Genomic DNA, 27,601 nt, shown 5'->3' with positions numbered 1-27,601 from the left:
GGTCTGATTCTGCAAGGCAATGACTTCTTAACATTAACATGTGGCAGTGGGGATGACAGAGTGTTTGTGAAATTGGGTCCATAGTAAAGTCAAATATAATCACAGAATCACAGAGTAATTTAGGTTGGAAATTTAGGTCTCTCTTGACAGCCAAGGAGACTACCCACTCTGAACTGCTTGATTCACTAAAGGCACATGAAAATCTCAGTGACCTAAAAGGTTTGGTAGCACCTTTCTCAGCAGTTACATCCTGCTAAAATGGAGCATAAACTTGACTAGAAAACTAATTTGCTTAAAAAATGTAATAATACTTTCTGCCTCTCCCTGGTGGAATTTTTGTTTTTGCTAGTTTTTTTTTGGTGATGTAGAAAGCATATTTCCTATTTCTTAAATTAGAGTTGACAACCTTTCCCTTGTTGAGTGCCACAGATCTCTCAGAAAACTTTAGCAGGCCATGTTGTAATGCAAAAGCACTATCAATAACAACCTTAAAGGAAAAGGAAAAAAGAAAAAGATATGTCCATATATCTGTAGATTCCTTTCTCTTTTTTCTTAAATACCATTTCGTATCTCCTTGTGAAATGCCCATAAAAATAGGGAGCATAATGCAGAGACAAATCCTGCACATAAGAACTGTTATCATGAATGGACTGATATGACTGAGTTATTATAACAACACCTGATTCCTCATCACCCCATTTCATTTAAGGACATTAACATATTTTAGGACCCATTTTTTCCAAGGCGTCTTCAAGAGTTTATGCTCTACAACAAGGGGTGCAAAGAACTGGAACAAAAATCAATACTCTGCAAGATGTTTCCAGCTGAGCGCTCACATATTACGATATATCAAAACACTAGTCATTATTAAAAAAAAAAAGCCAATACATTCAGCAGGGAGCCATTAAGTCCCACAATGAAACCTGAAGTAGATCCAGGAACAGAACATAGAGAGGAGACTCTCTCTCTGCTCCAGCTATTGCTTCCCACATACTCCTTTGACGGTATTAGCAGCAGCATTGTGAAAACACAGCTGACTGTGACACTGCACGGACTTTTCTCAATGGTACGGTGTATCTGGAAACTTCCCCTCATGCTTTGTGCACTGTGTATTTCTCAAGCCATAGTCCTGTGCATTCTTTAAACGAGTGCTCAGCACCATGTTTTGACTAAACCTTGACAAAAACAAGCAGTGGTGCTTTTGAATCAAACTTAATTTCCCCATTTTTGTAAGAATGAGATACAGACAGTTTGTTAGCTATGAGTTAATAAGAACAGTTTGCTACAACAAATAGAGGTTTACAGGTGAGAGCCTAAAAATTACCTATTTCTCCAGGCACTTTAAAAGATCTTCCCAAAGCTCATAGCTAGCTTACTAAACTCACATGTGCTGTCCTATAAAACTCTGAAGTACATGCTGCCAAAAGACAGTCAATAACAGAATTATGCTGACTTTAGAACAGTAATTCTGACAATTATTTACAGTTGCCAGGAGTTAGCTGAATATGTTTATGGGGTAAATTAAGAAAAACAATCCTGTAAATTGTTGGAAGCCTCATTACAGAAACCACTGTGGAAAGCACCACCAAGCCTTCAGAGAATGACCATGAAATTGGAAGAGTGCTTGAAAAAATGTGAAAAGTAGAGGCACAGTAAATAGCTTCTTTTAGTAGACATGCTTCCAAAGGTACTATAAATAGCAACAGCAAGGAGCTGCAAAGAGGCAAGTGTGAAATAAATCTGGCTCATGTACAGCCCATTCTGAAAGAAAATTTGACAAACCCGCACGAGCAACAGAAAACAAACCAGTTGAGAGAGTGATTTTAGAGCGACGGCCAAAATTCTGGCACCTCCAACCCTAGTCTAGAGATGAAAAATGCTGAATAACAGAGGACGCTGTGTATAAACAATTATGTCACAACACTATGCATTCTCAGTTTTGAAATCTGCATCATCCTCTGTCCCTCCCAAGCATAACGTATAACAGACATAAGGGACAGTCTACAAAGAAGCTGCTTAAATTATGTTAAAATCCTGATTCTCATTTGTTTAAATTCCTATTTAAATCACCTATTCCTATTTAGTCACCTATTGTGATTAAGCAGACCTATTTGGATGAAACAAATACAATCAAACAAAACTATTTTAATTAAACAGTAACAAGAAAGAAAGGTTTTAGGCAGGAAACAGGAAAAGAATAAATATTGTAAAGGGAATGTTACCCAACATAGTAACTGGAAGATGCCATTAGATTTCATCAGGAAGTCCGGCTGGAGTAACAGCTATTCAGTCTGCATCAGGTTCATCATTCTTGAACCCTTCTGAATGCAGAGGCTATGAGAAGAACCATATGACCGTGATTGACTGTATCTGTTAATTTGACAACAAGCTACACAGTAATTATTCAGTCAATATTTTGTCAGTGAGTGGGAACCCCTCCCTCCCCCCAGTGGTCCACTACTCAGTGTATTGGACCTCAATGGAGAATATAAAGGGAGGACAATGTCAAGAAGGCCAAAAAAATTTTGCATCAGCCTTCACTGAAAGGGTCAATGGTGAACAGATGCTTACAGAATTGATATCATCAGTGGAGGAATACAATCTCAGTGTTAGACAGAAAGAAGTATTTATCTAAGCTGAATGTTTTCTAGTCAGCTGTCCCTCATCTCAGAATACTTAATGAAGCCATTTTAGAGCCATTAGTCCTGACAGTCATTAGAGCTGAAAACTTGTGGAGAACTCTAATTAAGAAGAGTTGAAAAAACAAATGCATTGCCTTTGTCTGAATGAAAAAAAGAGAGGAATTATAGGACCAGTCAGCTTAACTTCAGTAAGTGAAAAAATATGTGAACAAAAACCCATTTGTAAGCTTGTAACTAAAAACAAGGAGATGAGTAACAGTCAACAAGGATCTGTCAAGAACAAATCATGTCAAACCAATCTAATTTCCTTCTTATGCCACCCAGATCCTCAGAGGCAGAGAAGCAGCAGTTTATACCACATATCTTGGTCTTAAATGAGGCTTTTGACACTGTCTCATATGACATCCTCATAAGAAAACTATGGAAACTGTAACCAAATAAGGGCGTACTCTCTGGAAATTGTACTTGGAGGGTAGCTACCAAAACGGAAGGAGGTACTGAATGGGTTTCCTTGCGATCTGTGCTGCATCTGACTCCAGTCAGTATTTACATTCTTCACTTGAATGAGGGAATAAGGAGTGCTTATTAAATTTAAAAATGATGCCAGGCTGGGAAGAACTGCAAGGAAACTGGAGAAAGCTTGGGTCAAAATTGAAGATGATCATGAAAAATTGCAGAAATGGTCTGGAAAAAAAAGAAAAAAGAAAAGAAAGAGGAGGTAAACAAGAAAGACAAATAAAGAGTTATATGTGGGAATAATCACTTGCACAAATGCAAGATGGAAAACATCTGCCATGATAGCAGCTGCACAGAAGATGACCACAAACTGAGTAAGAGTCAAAAATGTCCTGCTGCTGTGCAAACACCATATTGGCATGAGTAAACAGGAGTGTAGCATGCAGGACATGTGAAGTGCTCCTTCTGTTCTACCCAGAATGGGGAAGACCTCAGCTGGAGTGCTCGGGTGCATCTCTGTCCCTGCACTGCAAGAAATGTGCCAACCAGTTAACAGAGTCCAGGCGAGAGCAACAGGAATGATCAGAGGTCTTGAAACTATGTCCTACAAAGATTGATGGAACGAGTCTAGAAAGTGGACAAAAGTCTTTAAATGTTTAAAGGCTGCTGTTAGAAGAATGGAAAAATCAGTTCTTTGTAGAGTAAGAAGCAGTAGGTTTACATTCAGTGAGACAGTTTCAGGTTAATATTGGTAACACATGTATGACAACAGTAGTCCTGAGCACTGGAACAGGCTGTCCAGGGGGCCTGCAGCATCTCCACCACTGATGGTCTTTAAGAGTGGATAAATAAAAAGCTGTTATGAATGACATCTGTATTATCAGCCTATGTTGAGGGATGGTTGAGGGATGGACTAGATGATCTCTTGAGGTTCTTTCCAGCCCTACTTTTTAACGGTATTTTATGCTTTTACAAACTACAGTGTTCTGTAGTTCTTACATGTAGCACTGGGTGTAGTAAATTAGAGGACTGGAAAAATTATCCCTATCCTTGCATTCAGCTTTTAGATTATAAACCAAGAAGCCCAAGATCAGTTACACTGAAAATGCAAATAGAGAAAAGATCTGCTCCAGACAGTGAGAAAACTCTCACCGACTTCTATTACCCTTGGATCAAACTCAAAGAGAAGAGTCTGTAGTATTTTCTTTGAGAATTGTTAAAGAATATGTTGAATAAAATACAAAATTACTAAGCTTGCCAGCAAAGAATTTCATCCATCCCTACCTGAGATGCTACTGTTTAATTTTAGTTTGCTCATTTAGATGTATCTATTGTTTTCTGTCCATAAGAAATTACTAATGTGTCCTCTGCTTTCACTTGCAAAAGAAGACTTGTCCAAAAGGATTGGTTTGGCAAAAAAAAATCTAACTTCTGCCATGGTTGATTTCCTCTTACCACTGACCTATATTATATTTTGTCATATAATCAAAAATCCACTGGTGTCTACAGATTGTGTAAGTTTGTTTTGTTTAATAGCAGCGTGTAACTTTTTTTCTATCATTGTTGACGCAGGATTTAGCAAATTACTGTCTAAACGGTATATATTCCACAGTCTAATATTTCAAGTTAAATTATGGTTCTAACAGCTGACATTCAGTAGCACTCTTATTCATCTGGCTGCTGACAGGAGACATTTCTGAATGATGTGTGGAATAATAATATCCTTATCTAGTTACTCAGAAAAATAGATGCCTTGCTAATAACTATGAAACAGTTAAATATTTAAAGCTGCACCCACAGCTGAATGATCAAAATATATATTTAGCATACATGATTCTCAGCTGATTGTGGTTATATGCTGCTGAATATATATGTATTAGAATGTAGTAAACTACAGCAATTATGGAACTTGTAATAATTTCCACATTAGACCATACTAAGTTTAATGCTCAGTTAGCAGTCTAAAAGTCAGTCAGAGACGACATCTAAATTAGGGCTAAAGTATAGGCTGCTCCAAGAGCAACAATGGATAAATAGACTCCTCTCACCCTATCTGCCAGAAATTGCTCATTGTAGGAAGCAATGATCTAACATCTGTTTGTGCAAGCAGAAACTGCCTACATTAGTGGGTATTAGAGCATGTTTTAAATACAACCTGCAGTCAGAATGCAAATGAAGTCAGGCAAATGGTAGCAGCTCTGACTGGCAGACGATATGCAAGAATTCTCTCATGCCCTGTCAGATTGAAAGAAGCAACTGTCACCATCTCAAAAAAAAAAAAAAAAGAAAAAAGAAAAAAAGCTTCATTGCAGTTGGTATAGATGGTCACCTTCTATTGGAGTTTTCACATCACAGAATTTCTGTTTGCTATTCTGTGTTTCAGAAATTAAATCAGAAATGTCTTCTTTGACACCAAGGAAGGCATTTCTAACACTGAAATGGATGAATACAAGGGTCACAGTAAGAGCCAAACAGTGTCTTTTCCATCAAAATCAGAGCTCACTGGAATTATTCCAGTCTACATGACAGAAAGCTTTTTTTAAGTCAAACAAGGAATTTTTCTTCTGAGACACAGACAGTGAGCAAATATAATGCCAAATTACTGGGCTGATCATGATATTTACCAGGAAAAGAAAAATCCAGCTTCAAGTTAGTTGGGTCAAATCCCAAATCTGCTGCTATTTGTAATAGTCTCTCTCCTTTTCATGAATGTTTTTGCAAAGTCTTGGCTTTGCCTCATTGCAGAACAGGAATATTTTTGAATATTTTTTCTGAATCTCTGAAAATTTCATAAAATAAAATTATTGTTCCCCATTCAGGTATCACAGCAATCATTATTTAAATTGTTTTAGCCACCTGAAAAAGACTTCCTTAGAAATGATTCCATACGGTGACATGCTAATGGAAGGCTCTGTATAGAGCAGATACATTATTTGAGCACAGAGGTTTCCCTTTCTCCTCCATCAGCATTTTCTGATAGACTGTATTGATCCTAGGTGTTTAGAAACTGCTGAGGTAATGTTTATACTGAGTTCAAGAGAAGTTTCATAACATCCTCTAATTAAAAAAAAGCCAAAACACACCCCCAAACCAAAGAACTTAATTCTTAGCAGATTCAATGGGTACAAGTGAACAGCATTTACTGAGACGCCCTAACTTGCAAAAGGAATCCAAGTTTCAAGACAGATTTTACTTCTGAGCCTTTCTTATTTTATAACTCTATTGAGATGCAACAATGATCTTTTCAGAGAGTCAATACAGTTTCCACCTGGTGTTATCCCATGACTCGAGATAATTTCACTACTCCTATAGCTCTCAAGTGGGTGAAAGAAAGGTGCTTTCCTCTGGTGCTGAAGGTAACCAAGGGTATGAGGGGGAAGAGAGAGAGAGAAAAGAGGACAAAGACATAGAACACTCTTTAGTTTTAAACAACTGATCAAGGGAAATGCCTCATGAAAACTCCCGGACGGGTCACTGACAAAGTGGCCGTTACAAAATGGCTTACCTTCTACTCCAGATACATGCGGAATATGTTGAGCCTACAGATAAAAATGAAGTAATATGTCTCTAGTCAATCTCCTGGTAAATCTATCGAACTATATTCCATGATAGGAGTACATTGCTATTTCTTGTAGGCTTCTCTGCACATATTTCAAAAATGTCTGAACTCCTCAAAAATCTTCATGAGGAAGACTGCATTCTCATTTATTCTCATCCTGAAGAGGAAGGAAATCTCCAACTTTTCTAATATCTAGTGTTTACTATATCTCATATTTCCAGTTTTTCAATTTATTTTATATTTATATTATATTTATATATAATATATTTTCCAATATATTTTAAAAGGAAATGAAGAAAGAAATCCTGCAAGTCAACAAGATATACTTTAAAATATGGGTCTTAGCTTGACTTCAGCTGGAGAGTGAAGAAAAGAGGAGTGAATATTGATCTGCATTTTTAAAGAACATACTAGGAACTAGAACAGAGGTTCCCAAACTTCCCAAACTTTTTTGGAGTGCTATCAACCCTCAGAATTTCTTGTGGACCACCAGGCATCATTATCATCAAACTTTTAATTGAAAACACTATTAAAAACAGTGTTTAATATGGCTCTGCGGATTAGCTGCAAACCTTTTACCATGGCCTCCTGGACCACCAGTGTTCTGCGGACCATGGTTTGGGAACCACTGAACCAGACTACACACATAGTATACCCCAACAAAACATTTCTGCGTCTGAGAGCAAAGTCAGTCCTTCTATTGCACAATCTACTCAAATAATATGCAAGTGAGTTTAACCTTCTCAGTACCTGAAGAACACAGCACTCTTATTTTTCTCTTACCTTCATTTTCATTTTTATTGCTTTGGAGAAACAAGTTAATGGAGCCAAAAAACAGTTTATGATTGCTTCTTGTAGGATCTCTCTCAAATCTAGCAGTGGTGTAACCTTTCAGGAAGCTATCTATGAAAATAAGAAACATAAAAAAACCCCACATTGTGCACAGGTCATTCCAGAACAGTTATGATATCTGTGAATCCTAAAATAAAAATTTAAAAATAGCTTCTAAGGTTATTTCTTTTTTTTTCCTCTGGAAGATTTCCCCACCCCCACCCCCTTCCCAAATCCATTAACCATGTGAAAGCTCTGTGTGTGGTCATTAAAGCATTTCAGCAACTTTCTGCAAATTCTTTACAGTTATTCTTTGGCTGTGCTACAAGAAGATTGTCTGTTTATCACCAGATAAATACACGGAAGATGATGATAGCCCTGGGAAATAGTTTTGTAGGGAAACGTTATAAAGGAGAACAGCAAACCTGGAGGACCATGATCCAGCCCTAAATTAAGTCAATGATAGAATGCAGAGTGGGAAGCAGCTGTAATGTCCCTTTCAATCATTCTGCCACTGTATCTCTTTGCTTATGTATCCCAAAGGCGACTCAGCCAACCAGTGTCTAATAAAGAAATGGGTTCATTCACCTCTCTTCATATAGTCAGTATCAACAGCTGTAATATGGAACTGGGAACAAGGAACCTTGGCAAGTAGTGGCATCATAAAAAAAGAAAAACTGAACTTTACACAAAAACAAGCCTATGCTTACATGACGGTATCTCAGTTGTTTCAGAGAGGAAATAAAACTGCCACAGCAGTTCACTATGCCCTGTACACTCAAGAGCTAAGATAAGGCAGAAGTTTGATTCAGAGTGTGAGTGGGAAAGAGGAGTTAGAGCAAAGCTAATATGCAAGAAAAATCAGCAAAGGAAAGAGCTGCTCTCTACCTTATCTTGAAAGAAAAGAAGTGCCTACCTAAATCCTGTCTTTACAGGCCTCTTTTGCTATACTTGGCAGACAGCATTAGCAAAGGGCAGTACTGGACCATTTATAAAGATGGATGAACAACCTTCCCCATTTGCGTCCTAGCCATCCTGCATATCTGAAAGGGTCTGGTGTTTCTTAACGTGTCTGAACACTCATTTCTCCCACGCAGTGCCAACTCTTAAAGCCAGCTATTATCTTCTGGTGAGCATTGCCATTAGTGACTCGCCTATTATTCATCTGAAATACATACAGTACCATTCATCTAGCAAACCTGACTAGATACCGTACAACCAAATTGTGTTGCCTCACCTCACCAATGTCCAAACGCATTGCCCAACTCCCCTCCAGTTAAGGGGGTTAGATGGGACTGTTGTACTGGTGGTGCTTACCTGGGGCACTAAGCCCCAGTCTAGCCCAGCATTTAAAATATGTATGTAATTTTTTAAGAATGAGAAATATACATTAGCAGTGATGCTCTCCTTACACTCCCACCTGATGACGCGGCTATACCTAACGTGTGTAGTTTCTTCAGTAAGTGCTGCCTTTCTGCAAACCCACCAGCTTTTGGCTTCTCTTCACAGGAAGCAGGGAAGCCGCGTTCACCTATGCCATTACTGCTGCCGGGGTTGCGCACGCCGTCACGGCTGCCTGCAGCCAGGGCAACCTCAGCAATTGTGGCTGCGACCGAGAGAAACAGGGCTACTACAACCAGGAGGAGGGCTGGAAATGGGGAGGCTGCTCTGCAGATATCAGATACGGCATTGAGTTCTCCCGGAGGTTTGTGGATGCCCGAGAAATCAAAAAGAACGCCCGGCGGCTGATGAACTTGCACAACAATGAGGCTGGAAGAAAGGTATTCTGGAAAGGACGAGGGATGGGGAAACGTGTGCTGGAGGAAGGGGGGAGGTTGGTTTGGTCTAAAGAGGAATTCCCTGACAATTCACCTCTTTCTCTGCTGGTATCCCCCACCCACACCAAATTACCTGATAGTGTTTAATGCTTACATTTTGTTGTTCCTTTTCATTCTGAGCTGACTATGTATTACAGCTCCTGTCGCTGTTCCTGTAAATATTTCTGCTTCCTAAGCCTTCTTTCCAGTCCCTCCACTAACAGCCAAGGACTTTGCCAGAGCTGTCTGGGATAATGACAAACCTTTTCATCTCCTTTGCAAAAATCTAGCAAGAGATAATGGGCTTGTGATGGGACAGGACTGGACTGCTGCATGGCTGAACTCCCACAACACTAGCAGCTATTTATTCCATCCAAAACTAAAACACTTCTTTGACCACAGCTCTAATCAAATACATCAGAGCAAATGCACAATTGTCCACTTCTCCCTGGTGGAGTACAAACAGCTGCATGATAAGTGTCACTTTGGAAGAAGAAACAATTGCATGTCTACAACCATGACTGAGTTGCTTGCAATTGAAACAATAAATTGGCATAGCTCCATTATGTTTATGCCCATTGAATAACTATCCTCACAGCTGTCAAAGTTTGCCCTTTAAAAAGTAAAATAAATCCTTTGATACAATATACACGATCCTCAAAAGAGATTTTACTGATCTCCTTCAAAATGTTTTCACCCAGGTAAAAAAAAAGTGCAGCTTCTACCATCCAGTGCATATATATTGTGTTGTAGGAGACTCCAATATGCTACTCCTCTCCATGCAGTCCCCAAAGTCAGGCTGGTATTTTCTTCTCTAAAACAATGTGTGTTTTTATTCTACACCAAGCACTAGTTGTTGAGGTCAACCTCAGAGATGGCTGAATTGATGGTGGCAGACACAGTACAATCATCTTACAGTCTGTATTTTGGAGAACACAGCAAAACTTCCAGGGGATTGCAGTCAGTTGTGCACTGAAACTGAGGGGTTTATATGGGCAGTTATCCACTGGGTGGGGAAGTGTTACATAAATTCAAAGTGATGAAATAGACCAAATGTGGTGCATAATCTCAAGTGAAGAAACAGGATTCAGATGTGAGGGAGGCAACTGATTCTGAAGAGCACAACAGAAAGCATCCTTAAGAGTGGTGCACTCTTCTTCCCTAAAACTGCTCTGCCAGGTGGGTAAGAGCATCTAATGCAGGAGTACCACTGCATGGAAGACCAGTCGCAGGCTCGATCACCTCCCTTAGTTGAGATGTTTCACCTCAGCACCATGCATTGTGTTTGGAGGCAAAAGCAGAAGAAAGCCATTTGTTAAACTTGCAATGGAGCACGTAGTACTGCTTAGATGGGTTATGATCCCTACTGAAACTGGCAATCTCTTGTGGTACTGTGGGCACCCCCCCGCCCTGAGATGATACACATCCCATTTTGAACGTTACAGTCTATACGTAAAAGAGGGCCAGGGGAGCAAAAGTGGATGCACAGATGGGGAACAGTGAAGTCAGTTGCCCAAGGGCAGAAAGCAGATTAGTATCTGAGCTAGGCACTGATCCCAGGTCCCCCAGTTCTAAATACAGTCTAGTAACCACCAGACCACATTTCTGATTCTTATTAAGCAAATTATATTTTTACTGTTCATCAGAATTTCATAAACAGGGGGATATAAGTAAACCAAAGAAGTGTGTGTTTGTACAAATATTTCTGGTAGCAGTATTCATGCAAATGCATTTATTTTAACATTTTTAAGAACTTCATTTTCTGCGAACTTTCTTGCAAAAGCAAATGATATCACTCACGTTAATATTTCTGAGATATGAAGAAAAAGGCTTGTAAATACTGACAAAACAGGCTTTTCCCCCAAATACAATTCTTTACAAATAGCGTTTTGGAATTCAGCCACTTTGTTGTTGGTGGTATTTTTCAGCAGTCATTTATACCTATATATTTTCATTATAATCATTAATGCATCATATCATTTTGAAGAGCTAAGGTTGACCGAAACGGTTTGATGAAATTCTTTGTTTTTATTTTTGTTTTTTAAGTACAACTCTTCAAATCCTGAGGAATGTGATCATATAAAAGATGGTTTGAGGGCCATGTCTAGAAATAATGTTGGTGTTATGACATACATTCCCATGAAATGAATATGCAAAGTTGTAGAGTATATTATACTTGGTGATTTTGGTTCATCTGAGATCATCTGGTATTTGTATAAATTAGATATTCTGAATTTGAGGACTGACTGAAACTTAAAGTTAGAGCAAAACTCTGGAAACATGGGTACATTGTGCTTGTTTTCTGGGTTGGAACTTTATGAAGCTACAGAGTTTTATGCAATTTCAACCTGAAATCACAAGTCTCTTTTGAGAATCCGGATGAACTTTAAACCTCCTACTTTCATCTGATATTTGGCAGCTTTGGGGAGCCTGGGTAAATTTGGATTAGACTGTGAACCTGAAACAAAATTGAAATGAGGAGCTTTGCTTACATGCAGATGTTATTCTGACATATTCTACATGGTCCTTGTTCACACTCCTGCCAGAAATACTGCATTTATGGCTGCACAATTGCTTAAGTGTAACACTGAATTTACATCTTTCTTCTTTCCTCTTCCAAAATCTCACAACAACCTTAGGGTAGGACTGACAAGACGGTAAACAAGATAGATGCTTTTGTAGCTTCCTACAGAGAATCTACAATGAGAATGGTTCTGTCAACCATTAATATATTCCTTAGTTACAGTTCAATCTTATCAAAACTAGTATTAAGGGGGAAAAAAACCCCACAACAACTTGAATATGAACTTTACTCAGTTCAGTTCCCCAAAGTATTATATTCCACAGGATGTCTGCTATTTAAAAAAAAAAAAAAATTACATCTATAGCACTAAAGCTTACCAGCCCTTGCTCACACTGAACAATCCTTGCTCACATTGAGTTGGCTTTTTGAGTTGGGTAAAATCAACAATATATAGCCCATAAATTTATTATTTTAATATTAGTCTTCTCTATAAATCCCAGAGCTGCCTCATACAGAAACATCAGGAATGAAAGGACGCAAAGAGCCCCCAGTACCACCTAAAACTATTTTCAACTTGCTCTGAAGTCAGGGGAAGGCCCTCAATGACTTCATTAGACTTTTATCAGGTGTCGAGAAAACCATTACTAAAAGCATTATTCAGGAGCCTGGTCAGCATTTTCAACCCCAAGGCAACAATTTGGATACAGTATTAAACCACTGCAAGGAAAGTTTCACAGACTGTGGCAGGAATTTTGCCTGCGCTCAATCTCTCCCAACGCCTGTCCCAGAATTGCATCTTCTCCTCTCAGATATGCCTAGGAGTCAGAAACATTTGTAACTATAGCAGTGACTGTAATGTTTTGCTATCACAGGGATGTTCTCAAAAGCTGGCCTGCTGGTATTTTACTGTTGTTAGAAATAGAGTACAGAGAAATTTCTTGTTGAGGAAAAAAACAGCATGCTGCATAAATAATTACACAAACTTTGGAAAACAAATGAAGGGAAAAATAGTTTTGGAGGCTGTTTAACTTGATTCTGGAGCAGGGATACTCAGCACGACATTCTAATAAAGTACCTCCTTGGAAAAAAAACAGATATTTAGGCTTTTCAGGGAATTTTTGGCGACTGTGAAAAGACTGAATCTCCTAACTGCTCTGCATTGCATTTCTAAGAATTGTTTCAGCTAATGACAAGTTTGTGAAGCTTCTAATATGTTTGTAACGAATAGCACCAGCGACAAAATAACAAACTTGCCATCAGTGCCATTTGGAAGAAATAAAGGCTTAGGGACTCCTGGTGACATGAGTTACTACTGATGGAAGATTTATGCTTTGCGACAAAATAGTGCCATGCTGTGTAAAAGAGCAAAGTACCTAACTTCACTATTATTTTTTAAATGTCTGCTACGGTTCAGAATGGAAAGTACAAATGTGGGAAACTAAGCCTCCGCCCGCCCCCTTCCCATGGAAGACTAGCATAAGTCTAATGCAAAAGTTGCTGTGAAAAGGGGAAAGAATGGTTTGTTGCAAATCTGAATGATTACAGAGAGATCTGTGGGCAAAACCTTGATAGAGTAATGAAAAATTAAATACCAACAAACCCAAGTAAGCTTTAATGCTGTTTTATGAGACAGCTTTCCACCATGTATTTTAGGAACAAGTATCTTTATTCCGGGATAAATGAACTTAGAAAGAGTAACATCTGGGAATGTATGCCATTAATCTTAACTGACCTGCTCTCATCGGAAATCTCAATTAGAAAAATGAAGCATTTGTTTGTTTGTTTTTAAGGGGGGAGCTAAAAGAACAAACTGACAAATTGGTAGCAGATCACAGCTTTTACCAAAAAGAAGAGAATAAATGTTTCCAACAGTTTATCAATTAGGCTCTTACTATAGACAATGACTGTGGTTCTGTGGAGAAAAAGCTGGCCTATTTTTTTCCCTTCCAGAAACACACCCACAACACTGAGTGCCAGAAACTCAGCCTGGTACCATCCCAATATTTATCCCTTTGTAATGTCAATGGGTTTTTTTTGTTGTTTTTTCGGAATGCCTGGAAGATGACAACATCTTATTTTACATTTGAAACAATAAGAGTGTGGGGACAAAAAAAATTTCAGACTCTCCTTAAATGAGATTATTCAATTACTTGGGACAACATTTCCATCTAAGCCATGACTAGTTCTCACAGTTCCTGGCGCCACAGAACTGTGGTACTGGGAAGGGTTTTTGCTGACATGCTTTGGCGGTAGGACAGCTAATGAGGTGATTTGCTGGTCACCATTCATTATATATATATGTATGTATGTGTGCGTGTGTGTGTATATATATATATAGTGTGTGCATGCATATAATTATATATATTTATATATATTTATATATGTTGTCTATGTGTGCCTAAAATATGTAACAAAGTGTTAGCTCAGTTCACCCCACGCGAAATATTTAAATTAATAAGCTCACCTCTGCAGGATGCTCAGCCTGCCTTAAAAGGTTGCAAACTGCCCTCACTGTCACCTAGCTAGAGCTAAAGGTTAGACATAACCCCCAAAAAGAAACTCTGGATGAAATGCACCAAAGTTGCAGTGGTGGCTGAAGTGCAGTTTCAAAGTGAAAGCTAACTGATTTTATGCTCCTATACGCCTAAAATGTTCTTCAAAATGTGACTTTGGTTCCTAAGACATTTCAGCGATTTAAAGAATGTGACTTTCCAGGTTTTACAGCCCTCAGCTCATCATTTGCTGAAAGTTTCTTTCTCTAAAATAAATGAACTATTTCACTGCACGTCCATTGTGAAAATACTCATGAAAGAAAAACTCTCGATAGCTGTGCTTGATGGCATACTTTCCACTTTCCCACTTAAATTGATCTGCAGACAGATATAAATCCAGCTTTAAAAAGTTCAGTGTTACAGCTTGGGTGGGTTAGATGGATAGCTAATGCTTATCCATATGTCCTGAGTATGCAAGCTTTGGCTCAAAATCTCATGAGGATAGTTCTCCTGCTTCCAGTTGGGCTGGATTTACTAGCCTATTTTTTTCTTCCAGAAACACACCCTTAACATTGACTGCCAGAAGCTACATCTGGTACTATCCCGACATTTTGCTTGAAAATTAGAGGGGGAAAATAGCCAAAAATTTGAGAACTTGCTAAACAGTTTTATTCTAGAAATGGGCATGCCCATACATACGATGCAATGTCTGCAGGACACACATAACATTCATGTAGCAAAATATTACTGCACAACCCTCCCCCCCAAACTTGACCTCTCTATATTGCTTGACCTTATAAAAACAACATGAAATATTTTCATCCCTTTAAGATGATATTTAAAATTTTATCTGCAAGCTTTACAGCAAGTTCAATAGAAAAGATAGTGAAATATTGCAGTCACACTTGGGTTTGGGATGATTTAAAGGGTGCTTCTCAAGATTTTTGCTTTTGACATTTCACTGAAAAAATAAAGTTCAGAAAGTTTTGACCCATTGCAGCAATTTTTTGCTCAAAGTTAATGCAACTCTTCAGAAACTATTTTCTCTCTTCCAAGAGGTAGGGAAGAGGCACTGCTGGGTAAGGCTCTATAGCCCATCCTCCTAACAGTAATGACCTTCATTTCATGGGCAGCAGGTTCTAAAATCCAAGGCTTATTTTCCTGCTAGCCATCAGGAGAATCTGGGTGAAGAGAGAAATGGGCCTTCTTCAGCTTTTTACATGCATTTAATGGGGATGCTGTAGGAGTGGGTGCCTTACCTTGAGAGGCAGGTGAAGGGCAGGAGGAGTTGAATTCAGGCTCCACAGCCTTGCTTGAGTCTGGCCTGTTGTGGGGGAAAGCGGTCTTGCTTTGCAGCTGGATCTGGACCTGCTGCAAAGCAGTGGCTCCGCGCTCCCATCTAATGAAACAGTAAGAAAAATAGGGGTGTGACATGAGAGAAGTAAACACAGTAAGTCAGTGCCTCATCTCCCATCCTTCGAAGTAGAAATACTATTTTGATGCTAGATGGAATGGCTTCTGACTGGAATGTGGAAGAGAAAAATATGTAGCTGAAGCACCCATATTCCTCTCTTGTTGGCTTTGTGCCTAGTTCACAGTGAGTGTCAGCCTTTCCTTCACAGGGCTGGGTACAAGCCAATGAGATGTGACATGAACTCCTCTATTTTCGGTTCTCTGATATCCTATTAATGAAGAATATTTTAAGGATATTTGTATTAGAGGAGTAGCATTATATCCTACTAATATTAGAACCTCTAGCTATTCAAGTCCAAAAAAAATAACAAAACAAAACCCAATTTTGTTTCCCAGATTGATCCTTGAGATCAGCATTTTGACAGGAGTGCTGGACCCCAGGCTACACCGAGACTAAAGTTAGACAGTGCCCATGTATAATCTATAAGCCAGAGGCTCTCATGGCTGCAGCTGCTTGAGTATCAAAGGCAACGATGACATCCTAACACCAGAATCCATCTCTTGATATTGGTATTACTCAAGGCAAAAGTTGATCGCTAGCATATTTGATGGGGGAAAACTCCTAAAGTTTTCTATTTCTTTTTGATACTGCAGTCAAAAAATAATATGGATTTTGTTACATTCAACATCTGGTCCAAAAATGTGCATTTCCACTAAGGAAAACACAAACCAGAAAAGTCAAGCCAAAACAAACACACACAAAATGTTACTATTGTTTTTACATATTTTATCCAGATAGTATTTTTAATAAGTACAGAAACTGTATCTGATGTTATGCAGTTGGGTCTAGATATGAAACTTGAAAAATGAATTTCTTTTCATGCATATCATTTTGTTTTAATCAGTCTTTGCAAGGTTTTTGTACTTAACTGGCAGCGGACAACCCTCAAATTGCATTTTCAGTGTATGATTTATATAGGTATAAAAATGTATGGAATAAAAAAGCTTGAACATTGTATTTCACAATTCCTTTAACAAAGTAGCAGTAGTAGTTAGAAAATTTTACTTGGCAAGATCATACTGGAGTGGGAGTGGGCCTGTATGTGGAAAACGGACCTAAAGAATGTTCCTACCATTAGTCTGAGGCAGCGCAGTGCAGTGATGGGAATTTGCTTTGGGAAGTAGATCTCGCTGTAAACTATTCAAGATTAGATATGAGGCACTGACATATGACAAATGAAACTGCTGAAAGAGTGGGTCATATGAGCTAATGATTTTCAATCTTTAATCAGGCACCTAACTTGGCATAACATGTTATATTTGAGTAAATAAGTACCTTTAAGGCTCAGGGTCAAAGCTTTGACGGGAATTTTGCTAAGGACAGTTAGGAAGGAAACATTAGTTACTCTTCATTCACAGCATCAAGTGCGCAGGGTCAAATTCTACCACCTTGGCCAGGCTCAGTGCCCCCTCACTTGCAAGTGGGAAGCTCCTTGAAATACTCAAGGAATAAGGTGCTGCTTACCATATAAATGATAAGCTACAAAACAGTAGCGTAGCCTGAGTAGTGTATAATCGGGTATATCTATATGACATCTCATTGGGCTTCATAGACATACCTCCTAGAAAGCTGGAGGGCACCACCTTGTCAGCAGAAAGGAAAGTTCAGCAGCATCTGTGGGGAAACAGAAAACATCTTACTTTGAATCTGCTTAGTTTGGGCCTTCTATTCCCTGACCTCCAAGTTTTTGGGCACAATTTTATACCCACAGCTGACTGTGGGCACACAAATTATAGCATTTAGGAATTTAACTACCTGATGATTGGGCCTGCACTCAGTGTTGTAACCCCAAGCATTCCAAAATCATGAGAGAATGCTCAAAAAAAAAAAAAAAAAAAAAAAAAAAAAAAAGACCTGTGACATTGGCTTCAGTATCATGAATTAATACATTTTGAATTCTTCTAGGTTTTTTGAGCCTATAAGGCTTGCATTTTAAATTTTTTCCACAATCATAAACATAAGGAACATTTCAAAGCATACAGCAATCAGATTTCTGTGTCTATACAACAAAATCAAACATGAAACTGGACTTTCAGAAAAGAAAAGAAAAAAGAAATCAAGGCAGGATAAAGTTTCTGGAGATTGTGCTACAGTGTGTATCAGGCTGTGCATAATGATAGCATATCAACCAAATACACACATGCACACAGACAAACATATATTTGCACATGCATGCCTAAACATACATATATAAAGATATCAGCTAGGACACCACAATGGGTAATATCTTTGTTTTCAGGAACAACACAACTTTCTCTAGTAGACAGAAAGCACATCAAAGAGAGATACTGAGACTCCCTGGAACAGCGTCCAGGGTGTTGAGCCTGCACAAGAATTAGAGAGTCTTGCAAACTTTACCTCTTCTCACTCTCAGAGCAAGTTGCTGACTTGGCCTTTTCCATCTAAAAAATCAACATTACAAACACGCCCAGAACCTGACAAAACACATACTAAACCCACAAACCTGCTCTTCACCACGATTTCTTACTTGGGTAGAAGATGAACTCAAATCAGGTGTGACAGGATTGGTCTCATTGCTAATGCTTTCCAGGAAGTCCTTAGATCCTGTGGTGCTCTCTGGTGAAGGTGTGGAGAAGGTTGCCGCCATCCACTTTTTGCTGTAACTTTTGCTGCACTGCGTGTTGGCTAGTGGCTGAAAGTGCGCTGTAGAAACAGGCTGGTTTAGCAAACCACACTTTAGAATTATCAAGCAATGTTTATAAGCATTTATTTTTTTATGCATACATGCACACCTAAATACCAATAGATCATTTTCACACAAATTTGTGGAACAGGTTTGGAATCTTGTTTGGGGGTCTTTGAAAAATCACATCTTCCCACACAGACACGAAGTAGAGACAGAGGAACCTTAAAAGACCCCAGAATATTTCTCACAGCCTCCCACTACTCATGGCCGGTGAAATGCTGCCACCTCTGTGGCTCAACGTGGCAAATATTCTGCCTTCACTTTTTTGCACAGGGAAGTCAGAAAGGTGACACGGCTCTTTAGAGAGCAGTGGACTTCCCAGCATCCAACAGAAAGCAGCGTATAGCCCCCTTGATTTTCTTTTTAGAGTAGCTGCAGCTATAAGAGCTTCTTTACAAAGGCAGTAAACCTTCTTGGGAATCACTTTTTTCTGCCTCTGAACACTGAAACGTTAACTTCATCTTGACCCAGTGACAGCCTGCAGTTCCAGAAAGTCTAAGGTATTTTTGAACTGGATGCTCAGCTGTCTTATACTTGCTACTGTATGTTGGCAAGGGAGAACCAAAACTAAATACTCTCTTTAATATTGAAACCCCAGAAATTTGGGAAAAAACAAAACATACAATTTAAGTGAAACTCGAACAACTCAGGAGGGTGCCCTCTATTTGCAGGGATAACCAAAGCTGTACAGCTTTTATTTTAAGGCCAGTTTCTTAAGCAGTAAGCATTTTTTACTTCCCTTCTGCTTCATTATGCCATTGTACTCAGATTTCTGCCCTTTTATCCCTTGCCCATTTCAGTCATGTTCTGGGATTTGCAACGAAACCACTATAGGAGATGGTCTGCAGCATCAGTAATGCTTCAAGATGAGCCCAGTGGCTCATATTTCTTTGTTAGCATCCCGTTGCAAGGGAGAAGGATCAGTCTGCTTTGTTCTTTGGCCTTGCTTTTCACAAGCTACTGATGACTGTGGGTGTAACAGTGGTCAGGCTTAAGCGGTAGCGCGAGAGCAGAAAAACACAGAGTAGCTTCCGTGGGGCTATTTCCCCCTCCACCTCACACGAGAAGTAGGAGGCCTCCGCTGGCGCTCCCCCCGGGTGCACGCCAGCAGGAGGAAGGGAGCCGGGTGCCAGCCACGGCACAGCTGAGGCGCAGAAGAGGCTGAAGTTAGGACACGGCTGGGAGCTGAGCTCCCACCAGTGCTCGGATCCCTCCTAGCGCTCATGTGACACTAGAGTAACCTTTTCTGGTGGCAAAACTGCTACTGAGCCCTCAACTACATCCACTGTGGGAGAGAGTCTTTAGGCATTACCGCAGCAATGGATTTTATTTCCCCTAATGTTGCATCATCAGGGCCCTGGTACAAAGAATATATTTATGGCTGTGCATTTGCTTGATTTGCTGCAAAAAGTCCTGCTTTTAAAGGTGGTGGTTTTTCCTGTGGGTTGAACAGTTAATACGTGTGTGTGCTATTGTCACAGCTGGTACAGCTAAAAGTTTTCACTTTACAGTGACCGTGAAGCCACACAACACAGATGAAAATTAATGCTGGTCAAAATCTTTTAAACATTAAATTAACATTATTTAAAGGAATTAAAGTTAAATATTCTGAATCTTTTTTATTTAACCTTATTTTTTCCATTTTCAAAATAAAGGCGATTTGAAAATCTTTTTACATCACTGGAGTCCCATGAATTACTTTGTTTCTAAAACCACGTCTTCTGAAATTTAAGTAAATCTTTTCCATTATTTGAAAACATAATGCAAATATTTTCTTATACAATGACAAAAAATTGTATTTCTGATAAAGCGTCATGTAAAACAAAATATGTTATGACCAATTGCCTGAGAAGCAAGAATATTTATAAGCATGCATTTGAAAAATTTCAACCAGAGTTAATGAGTGTTGATATGAACTAACCGACTGAGATTTAGGCAGTCTTGCAATATCATTTTCATCCAATAACAATATGCAAATGTCTGTACATGTAGGTTCTCGAGGAGAGAATGAAATTGGAATGCAAGTGTCACGGAGTTTCAGGTTCCTGCACAACTAAGACCTGCTGGACCACACTCCCTAAATTCAGAGAGATTGGATATATTTTGAAAGAGAAATACAACGCTGCAGTGCAAGTGGAGGTGGTACGAGCCAGTAGACTAAGACAGCCAACTTTCCTGAAGATCAAGCAGATTAAAAGTTATCAGAAACCAATGGAAACAGATTTAGTGTATATTGAAAAGTCACCCAACTACTGTGAGGAAGATGCTTCCACAGGCAGCGTTGGTACCCAGGGACGACTCTGTAACCGTACATCTCCCAACGCAGACGGGTGTGACATGATGTGCTGCGGAAGAGGTTATAACACACACCAGTACACCAAAGTGTGGCAATGCAATTGCAAATTCCACTGGTGCTGCTTTGTGAAGTGCAACACATGTAGCGAGCGGACAGAGGTGTTCACCTGCAAATAACGGCATCATGTTCAAATGAACAGAACACATCACCACAAGTGAAGAAAGTGGAGAACAACAAACAACTACAGCATCATTTTGCACATCTAATCTTCCTTGGGAAAAAAATAAAATAAACCAATCCCTCCCCACTACTTACACTTCTAAGGATGGTGCATTTTGGCTGGCTAGCTGTTGTAACTGCTTCGGAAATAAGGGCAACAGGATTAAGGTGACGTTGACAACCACATGAACCTTTTTCTCTAGTTTGTTTTTTTACTACAACCTGGGTGTTGTAGTAGTTCTCCTAGTAAGCGTTTAAGTTATACATATCAGAGAAGCTGACTGCACTGCAGCTCCCATGAAATTTGAAAGAAAAAGACATTGTCATATTTTACAACAAACAACCCCAAGCCTTGTGCAAATAAAGACTTTTTAAAGGAAATAAAATCTTCATTGACTACAACACAGCAGTCTTGCTGCAAAAACCTAAATTTCTAAGAAAGCAGGTAGAGAGAAAACTACAACTGATAGGGAGGCAAAATCTGTGATGGAAATAGTCCACTATCAGTTTGAAAAAATAAAGTTCACAAAATTACATCAGCTGCCAGTGACACTGGAACTCTTTGAATGAACATTAAAAATAATTATTTATGTTTTTAATAGTATCAAAAAATTCTAAGCACTAACGGGTAGCTATGTCTTAATTCTGTACTAAATGTAAACTTATTGGAACTCTGACTTTATGATTTTTGTATTTGGTTCTCCCTAAGTTCTTCAGTGCTACTGATCTGTTGTCACTCCACTATTAGAGAGTTCAATTACTGTAGGCCTTAAGCAATTATCAGAACTGAGCAAAAAAAATCATGCAAACTGTGGTTACAAATGCTTGATAAAGACTTTTCCCACTTGCCTCCTGAATAAGAATGACTTTTAGATTCAGGCTCAAGGCGTGGAACACCTACCCTCAGCGCACTGTGGTGAGTTTTAGGACACAAAGATGTGCTTCAACAAATATCAAAGGTTTTGCTTTGCAGTCAAATGCACTGGCAGGGTCCCTACGAGCACTACGTTTCCCCTTTTGACAGTTAAAGCTTATTAATTATTACCAATAGTTTTAATAACTTGTGCTCAGTCTGGACTGGGAAGGTGATAAAAATACGGTAGCTGGACTCCAGGTTGCTGCAGCCTATGAGCTGTGATGGCTTTATGACCATAAGAAAGCTAAAATTTGGGTTAGTTTATGTCACCGTTATTCTATGGTTGGCAATAACATACCCCCAGTAAATACATGAATATTAAGAAAGACGACGAATTTTTAAACCAGCATTCAATTCTAATTCACACACCTTTTCCCTGAGAAGGATTAAAAAAATTCCTCCAACATTTTACTATTGGAAAAATCTAATGCTTTTAACCCCAAGAGCCAGATATACCCACTTACAATTCAACACATTTAATCACGTTTGCTTGTAGCAAGGATTCCTACCTGACTTTTAGAAAACTTCAATTAAAAATGTCCTAATGTTTGCATATCTGTATATCTACATTTGTTTCATTTTACTACTTTTAAGAAGAGGTTGCACAGCCAAGAGGCCTGCCTATGTGACACGGAAGCACTTGCCACACCAGAGTGCTCTTGGGTCAAGGAGGTGGTAGAGCTACAGCTCCATCAGTTCCCATGCTGAGCATGTGAATAACCTAGGATAATCTCCCTAATTTCTGGGCCTATATTATCAAAAGTAACTAACGATGTAGGGACCTCAGTTGGAACGCTTATGAGGACCTGCCTGTCTGACAGCAAGCACTCACTCTCTGAAAATCAGACTCCTGTAACGAGTCTTGCATGGAGCAACCCCAAATGGAAGCACTCATTCTTTTGTTTTTGCTGTTGGTTTCTAAATACCAGCTAGAAGTTCAAACTCAGCCTTGGTGTGAATGAGTGTGGTTCCACAGAAATCAACAGTGCCCCCCAAAAAGGCTAGAGTCACTTCATATAATTTCAAGTTCCTTGGATTCATGGGTATTGTTGTTGAATAATAGTGATATACTGTACTTTCACTTCATTCTTGACAGGAAGCAAATAAAGCTCCCAAGCACAGTAATGCACAGTCTTATGGTACTAGATACTGTAAATATATTAGAATAGTATTTGTTAAGTACAGTTGAGGAATCCAATTAAGTTATATTATTGTATATCGTTTAAATGTCTATAGAGTATTTTAAATTATTGTGAACTACACTGCGTTAAAAAAAGAAGTTATATATTATAACACCAACCACTCTGAAAAGTGGACCAAAGTGACGCTTTCTTAAAAATAAAAAAAAGAACCCCCCACCCCCCTATTTCATATAGCTGTTTCAGCTGTTCTTCATTGTAACAGTCCTACTATTGGACTAGCTGTCTACAACATAATGTTTCAGAGCATCATATAAAAACTTTGCCCATGTGGGGGTGTGGCATTCAGAGAGGTAGTATATGGCACAAAGCAGGGGCCGACCACAGAAATGCATGGACTTTGAACTATGTCCCAAGAAAAAGCAGTTTGGGTCAGAAAACTCCATTACCACTATTGTATGGAAACAAAAAACAAAAAACAAGACATCCTTTTAACAAAGGTGTCTATGAACAGAAACAGCTTATAAACAACCGTATTTAAAAAAAAATAGTAGTTTGGTATCAAAGAACTGTGACAATAGAGGTTTGAATCCTACCAGCAACACAGCATGGTTTAACTGTACTTAGCCATGACAAAGCTCAAAATACTGTATGTTATGAAAGAATATAAGAGCAAAGATCAATTGTTTACTATGTTAATGTTTTATGGCAAGCAGAAAACAAAGGATGAAATGTGTTTCTATTAAAACTTAACTTTTCCCCTTACAGCCCCCTTTCTTTTTGTTTGTTATTTATCTAGAAAAAAAGAAAAAAGGCAACAATGCCTTATGCAAAGGCTGTTTCTGTACAGTCTTCTCTGGATGAGAAATGATATACAGTCTCCAAGTCTGCAGCAGCCCTTACGCTTGTGAGAAACAGTAATGGAAGCTCCTGTGTTAGATATCAGTCATCTACTTACACCAGTGGCACAGCGAAACTTGTACTAGCAACAAGCTTGATCCTACCAGAGACTTCTGTTGGCTCAAATGAGAACAGAAATGAAAAATTTCTATCTTTTTTGATAGAAAAAGGCTTTTGATAGAAAAGAGCATCAGGCTCCAAAATGGTTCTCTATCATGCACCTCACGTTGTAGATTGGTGAACAGAAAAGGAAGAAACATATAGGAGAGGCCTGAAGTCCCCAACTGAACAGGATATTTCCGCACTTACATATGCTTCAGTTTACTCAAGCAAGTTACAGACACATCTAGAAAGCTAGCTGAATCAGGACCTAAAAGATCTTACACCATTTACTTTGGTCAGAATAGTAGCAATCTCCTTGATACTGAGAACAGTATCTTCCTATATGAAATCTAAAGAAAATGCACAGTCTTTGTTATATTTGCTCCTCAGGGCAGATATCCAGCTATAGATAAAGGTATAGCCAAATTCCACATGAACTAAATCCAGAATAACTTCATTAAAATGAACTGAGTTGCCCTGGGTTTATACCAGCATAAGTATGCACAGAATTTTACCCACAGACGCCAAAGAAAACACTGCACCTTCTTTCTAATTACATCATGGGAAACTTGTTAATAGAGCTGGAGGAAGTTTTTATAGCAAACGGTCATATTACAGTCATTTCTATGATGACATCTGGAAAGTCAATGAAACTCATCAAAAGGTTTGCAAATCTTTTAACAAATCTAAAGCATGCTGTGAGTAGGTCACTAACGTTTCAAATACGTATTTCCACAGATTTCTTTCTTCGTTTATTTAAGCTTAAAAACCAAAAGCAATATTAAACGTAACAAATCAAGACCTTCCCTTATACCAACTTTCCCACATGAATAACTTGATATGCCTTTCACTATTGAAGGAAAGAGTATCTCGCTCTCAGTTCTTGCATACAAAACCTTGGGGTTCACCGGACAATGCTTTCTGTAAAGCTAGGGATAATTTGCATTCGTGGCAGTTGTCATAACTGGCTGGAATGACTGCTCACTTCCTTCCTGAGCTGCAAGAGGTATTGTTGCAGCGACAGTTCCCACAGAGAAGGCAGTACAGTAGAGGGTACAGTGAAGACCCAACGGTGTTTTCTCAGAGTGACAGCACCAACGAGAAGCAGGCTATATATGAATAAAACTTTATCTAAGGGAAAACACCGAAGGGGAGAAGCAGAGAAAGTTGTAAGCAATTTCAGTCTGCAATACTGATTTTGTAAAAAACCTCCTGCAGCTAGAACAGACCACACTGTATGCTGAACTTCACATACAAAACTTTCTTTCCTTTAAATCTGAAGTCTCCATCTGCATCTCTGCAAATTCAGAATGATTTGTGGGAAAACAAGTACACACAGAAGCTGGCAAGTATTTTCCTTTCAATGTTTTAACTGTTGTCAGGAAATTGTAGGGGGTCACTTTCTGACAGATAAGATACAGTTGCAAATTTAAAATTTGCATTTTCATAATCATTCATAAATCATGAAGATTTATTTTTCCCTGCAAATTCCTCCAGAACAGAGATATATGCTGTAAAAAAATTGTTTGATGGAGAGCAAAACTAATATATGGCAGTTGGTTGTAATGTGTTCCAAAGAACACTGAGGCAGAAGAAATAATACTGCTGTAAATTTAAGAGCTTTAGTTGTGGGGTTTTTTTAGTGATAGCAATACACTAAATATTAATTGTTTGGAGACCCTAGTGTTATTCTATTTTATAGAATGGTCCTTTTCATGACTTGGTACTACAAAAGATCCTAAAAATAGGAATAATAAAATTTACTTTTGGTTCTTGTTCTCACTAAAAATGGACCAGCAGATAAAGAAGGAATCCAGCTTTACAGCATTTAAACTTGGCATTTGAACTTGTGCATAGGTATTAAAGCCAATGTATTTGTTTTATAAGTGATCCCAATCAAATGCCACCACACCAGATACTGCAAATGTTTGCATCTAAAGCCAGCCATGTGATTAGCCTCTGCCTTTATTTGCCCAGCAATTTAGGGAAAACCAGAATTTTAGATCCACATTCTATAATTGCGTCTATACAACTGAAAGGAATTCCCAAGGAGATTACAAGATTTTGACCTTATTGTTTAATTCCAGCGGCTGAGAATGAAAAGAAGCATTCCCTAAATCTTTGGGTAAGGGGAAACCCAAAGGCATTCTGAAGACTATTCACACCACTCAACTTAAAAGGCTGGCTAAGTGAGCTGACAGTCTCCCTGGACTCCCTTCATAATAGTGAGAGCAAACTTGCTCCAGGGGAGGAGTTAGTTCAGCCTTCTGTTCTGATGGACCCTATCCTTCGCCGCCTTAACCCGAGAAAAACCCTAGGGAGACAAGCCAGCTAATTTATCGGTTTAAATTAAGCACCAAAAATTGTGTTGTGTGAATGAACTCCCATTTCCCCTCTATTGTTTGCCCTAACTGCTCTTGGGCACTAATTATATTTTCTTAACGTTTTTTTTGTGAGAGCTTTTTTGTCTTACAAGTTATGGAGCAGACATGGTGTTGTGTCAGTAACATTGGCTTTGCCTTCCTTTTTTACTATTATACTGTTCTTGTATCTTCCACCTAATCTCTCACTTCAGATATGCATGAACTATTTCCCCGCAGAAATGATTTCACAGACAACTGTAAAAGCCACACCAATGTCCAATGATTTGATGAGGCCAGTTCTTATAATGCAGTTTGCTTATTATTTTGACTTCCTGTTAAGAATTGTGCTGTGTGGATAACTTTAATCCAAGGAGTGAACATTTATTGGTATTATTGCACTTGTTATGAAGGATGCTAACAGGCATGCGCTGTAATGCTTTCCTGCTTATTTTATCAGAGCCTATCCATGCTGCTTTCTCTATTCTTAAGCACATCAGGCTATGCTGAAGTGCTCCCGCAGCAGATGCATCCCAATTACCTGCACTGATTGCAGCCTGCCATTAGAGCCAAGTTCAGCCTACAGCTTAGACTTGTTAAAATGACAGTGGAGCTTAATAGTCACATGTTGTTAGCAATGCTAGCCATCATGCAGAATACAGTTACGTGTCTCAACACCTTTTTGAGTATTATAAGTATTTAGTATTACACCTTTTAAAGACACAGACATATATACATACCAGTACTTAAAAAGGATTAGCCTACCCAGGGATAAGAAAAAAGGCACTTCTCAAATTGCAGTGTATATCCCAAATAAGAAACCTAACATACACACATATAATACATGTATTTCCATACACACACATATAAATATACATACATTGTGTGTGTGTATGCGCGCACGTGCGTATTTGGAAAATATCCATGTCAGATACTCAGGCGGTTTCTGTAAGATCCTTCTTCAGTTTTTCACTTTTTAAAGGGACTGCACTTTGTAGTCTCTGATTCAACTACAGGGATACAAATTGCATGCATTCCCTTGTAGATATGTCATCAGCATCATTATAACATATATATATATATAATTTATTTGTAGGTCTTTTTGTTTGTAGGTATCAAAAAAACCAAATAACTCTCATTTTGCAGTTGGAGAAAATGAAGACGAGA

At 38.7% G+C, this 27,601-nt stretch overlaps 1 protein-coding gene across 2 annotated transcripts in view; it reads left to right on the top strand.

Moving 5' to 3' along the window:
• Positions 1-23,839, top strand: part of WNT7B (Wnt family member 7B) — a 96,408-nt gene extending 72,569 nt beyond the window's left edge. For both annotated transcript variants that reach the window (XM_026114099.2, XM_064517075.1), the window contains exons 3-4: positions 8,998-9,269; positions 20,495-23,839. In XM_026114099.2, coding sequence (XP_025969884.1) covers positions 8,998-9,269; positions 20,495-20,974 — 752 coding nt within the window. In that variant the 3' untranslated portion in view covers positions 20,975-23,839. The remainder of the gene's footprint in view (positions 1-8,997; positions 9,270-20,494) is intronic.
• The last annotated feature ends 3,762 nt before the right edge of the window (positions 23,840-27,601 follow it).

The sequence above is a fragment of the Dromaius novaehollandiae genome, chromosome 1 (assembly GCF_036370855.1).
Source record: "Dromaius novaehollandiae isolate bDroNov1 chromosome 1, bDroNov1.hap1, whole genome shotgun sequence".
NCBI lineage: Eukaryota > Metazoa > Chordata > Aves > Casuariiformes > Dromaiidae > Dromaius > Dromaius novaehollandiae.
The sequence above is the reverse complement of the archived record's forward strand: the minus strand, read 5'-3'. Positions and strand labels throughout refer to the sequence as shown.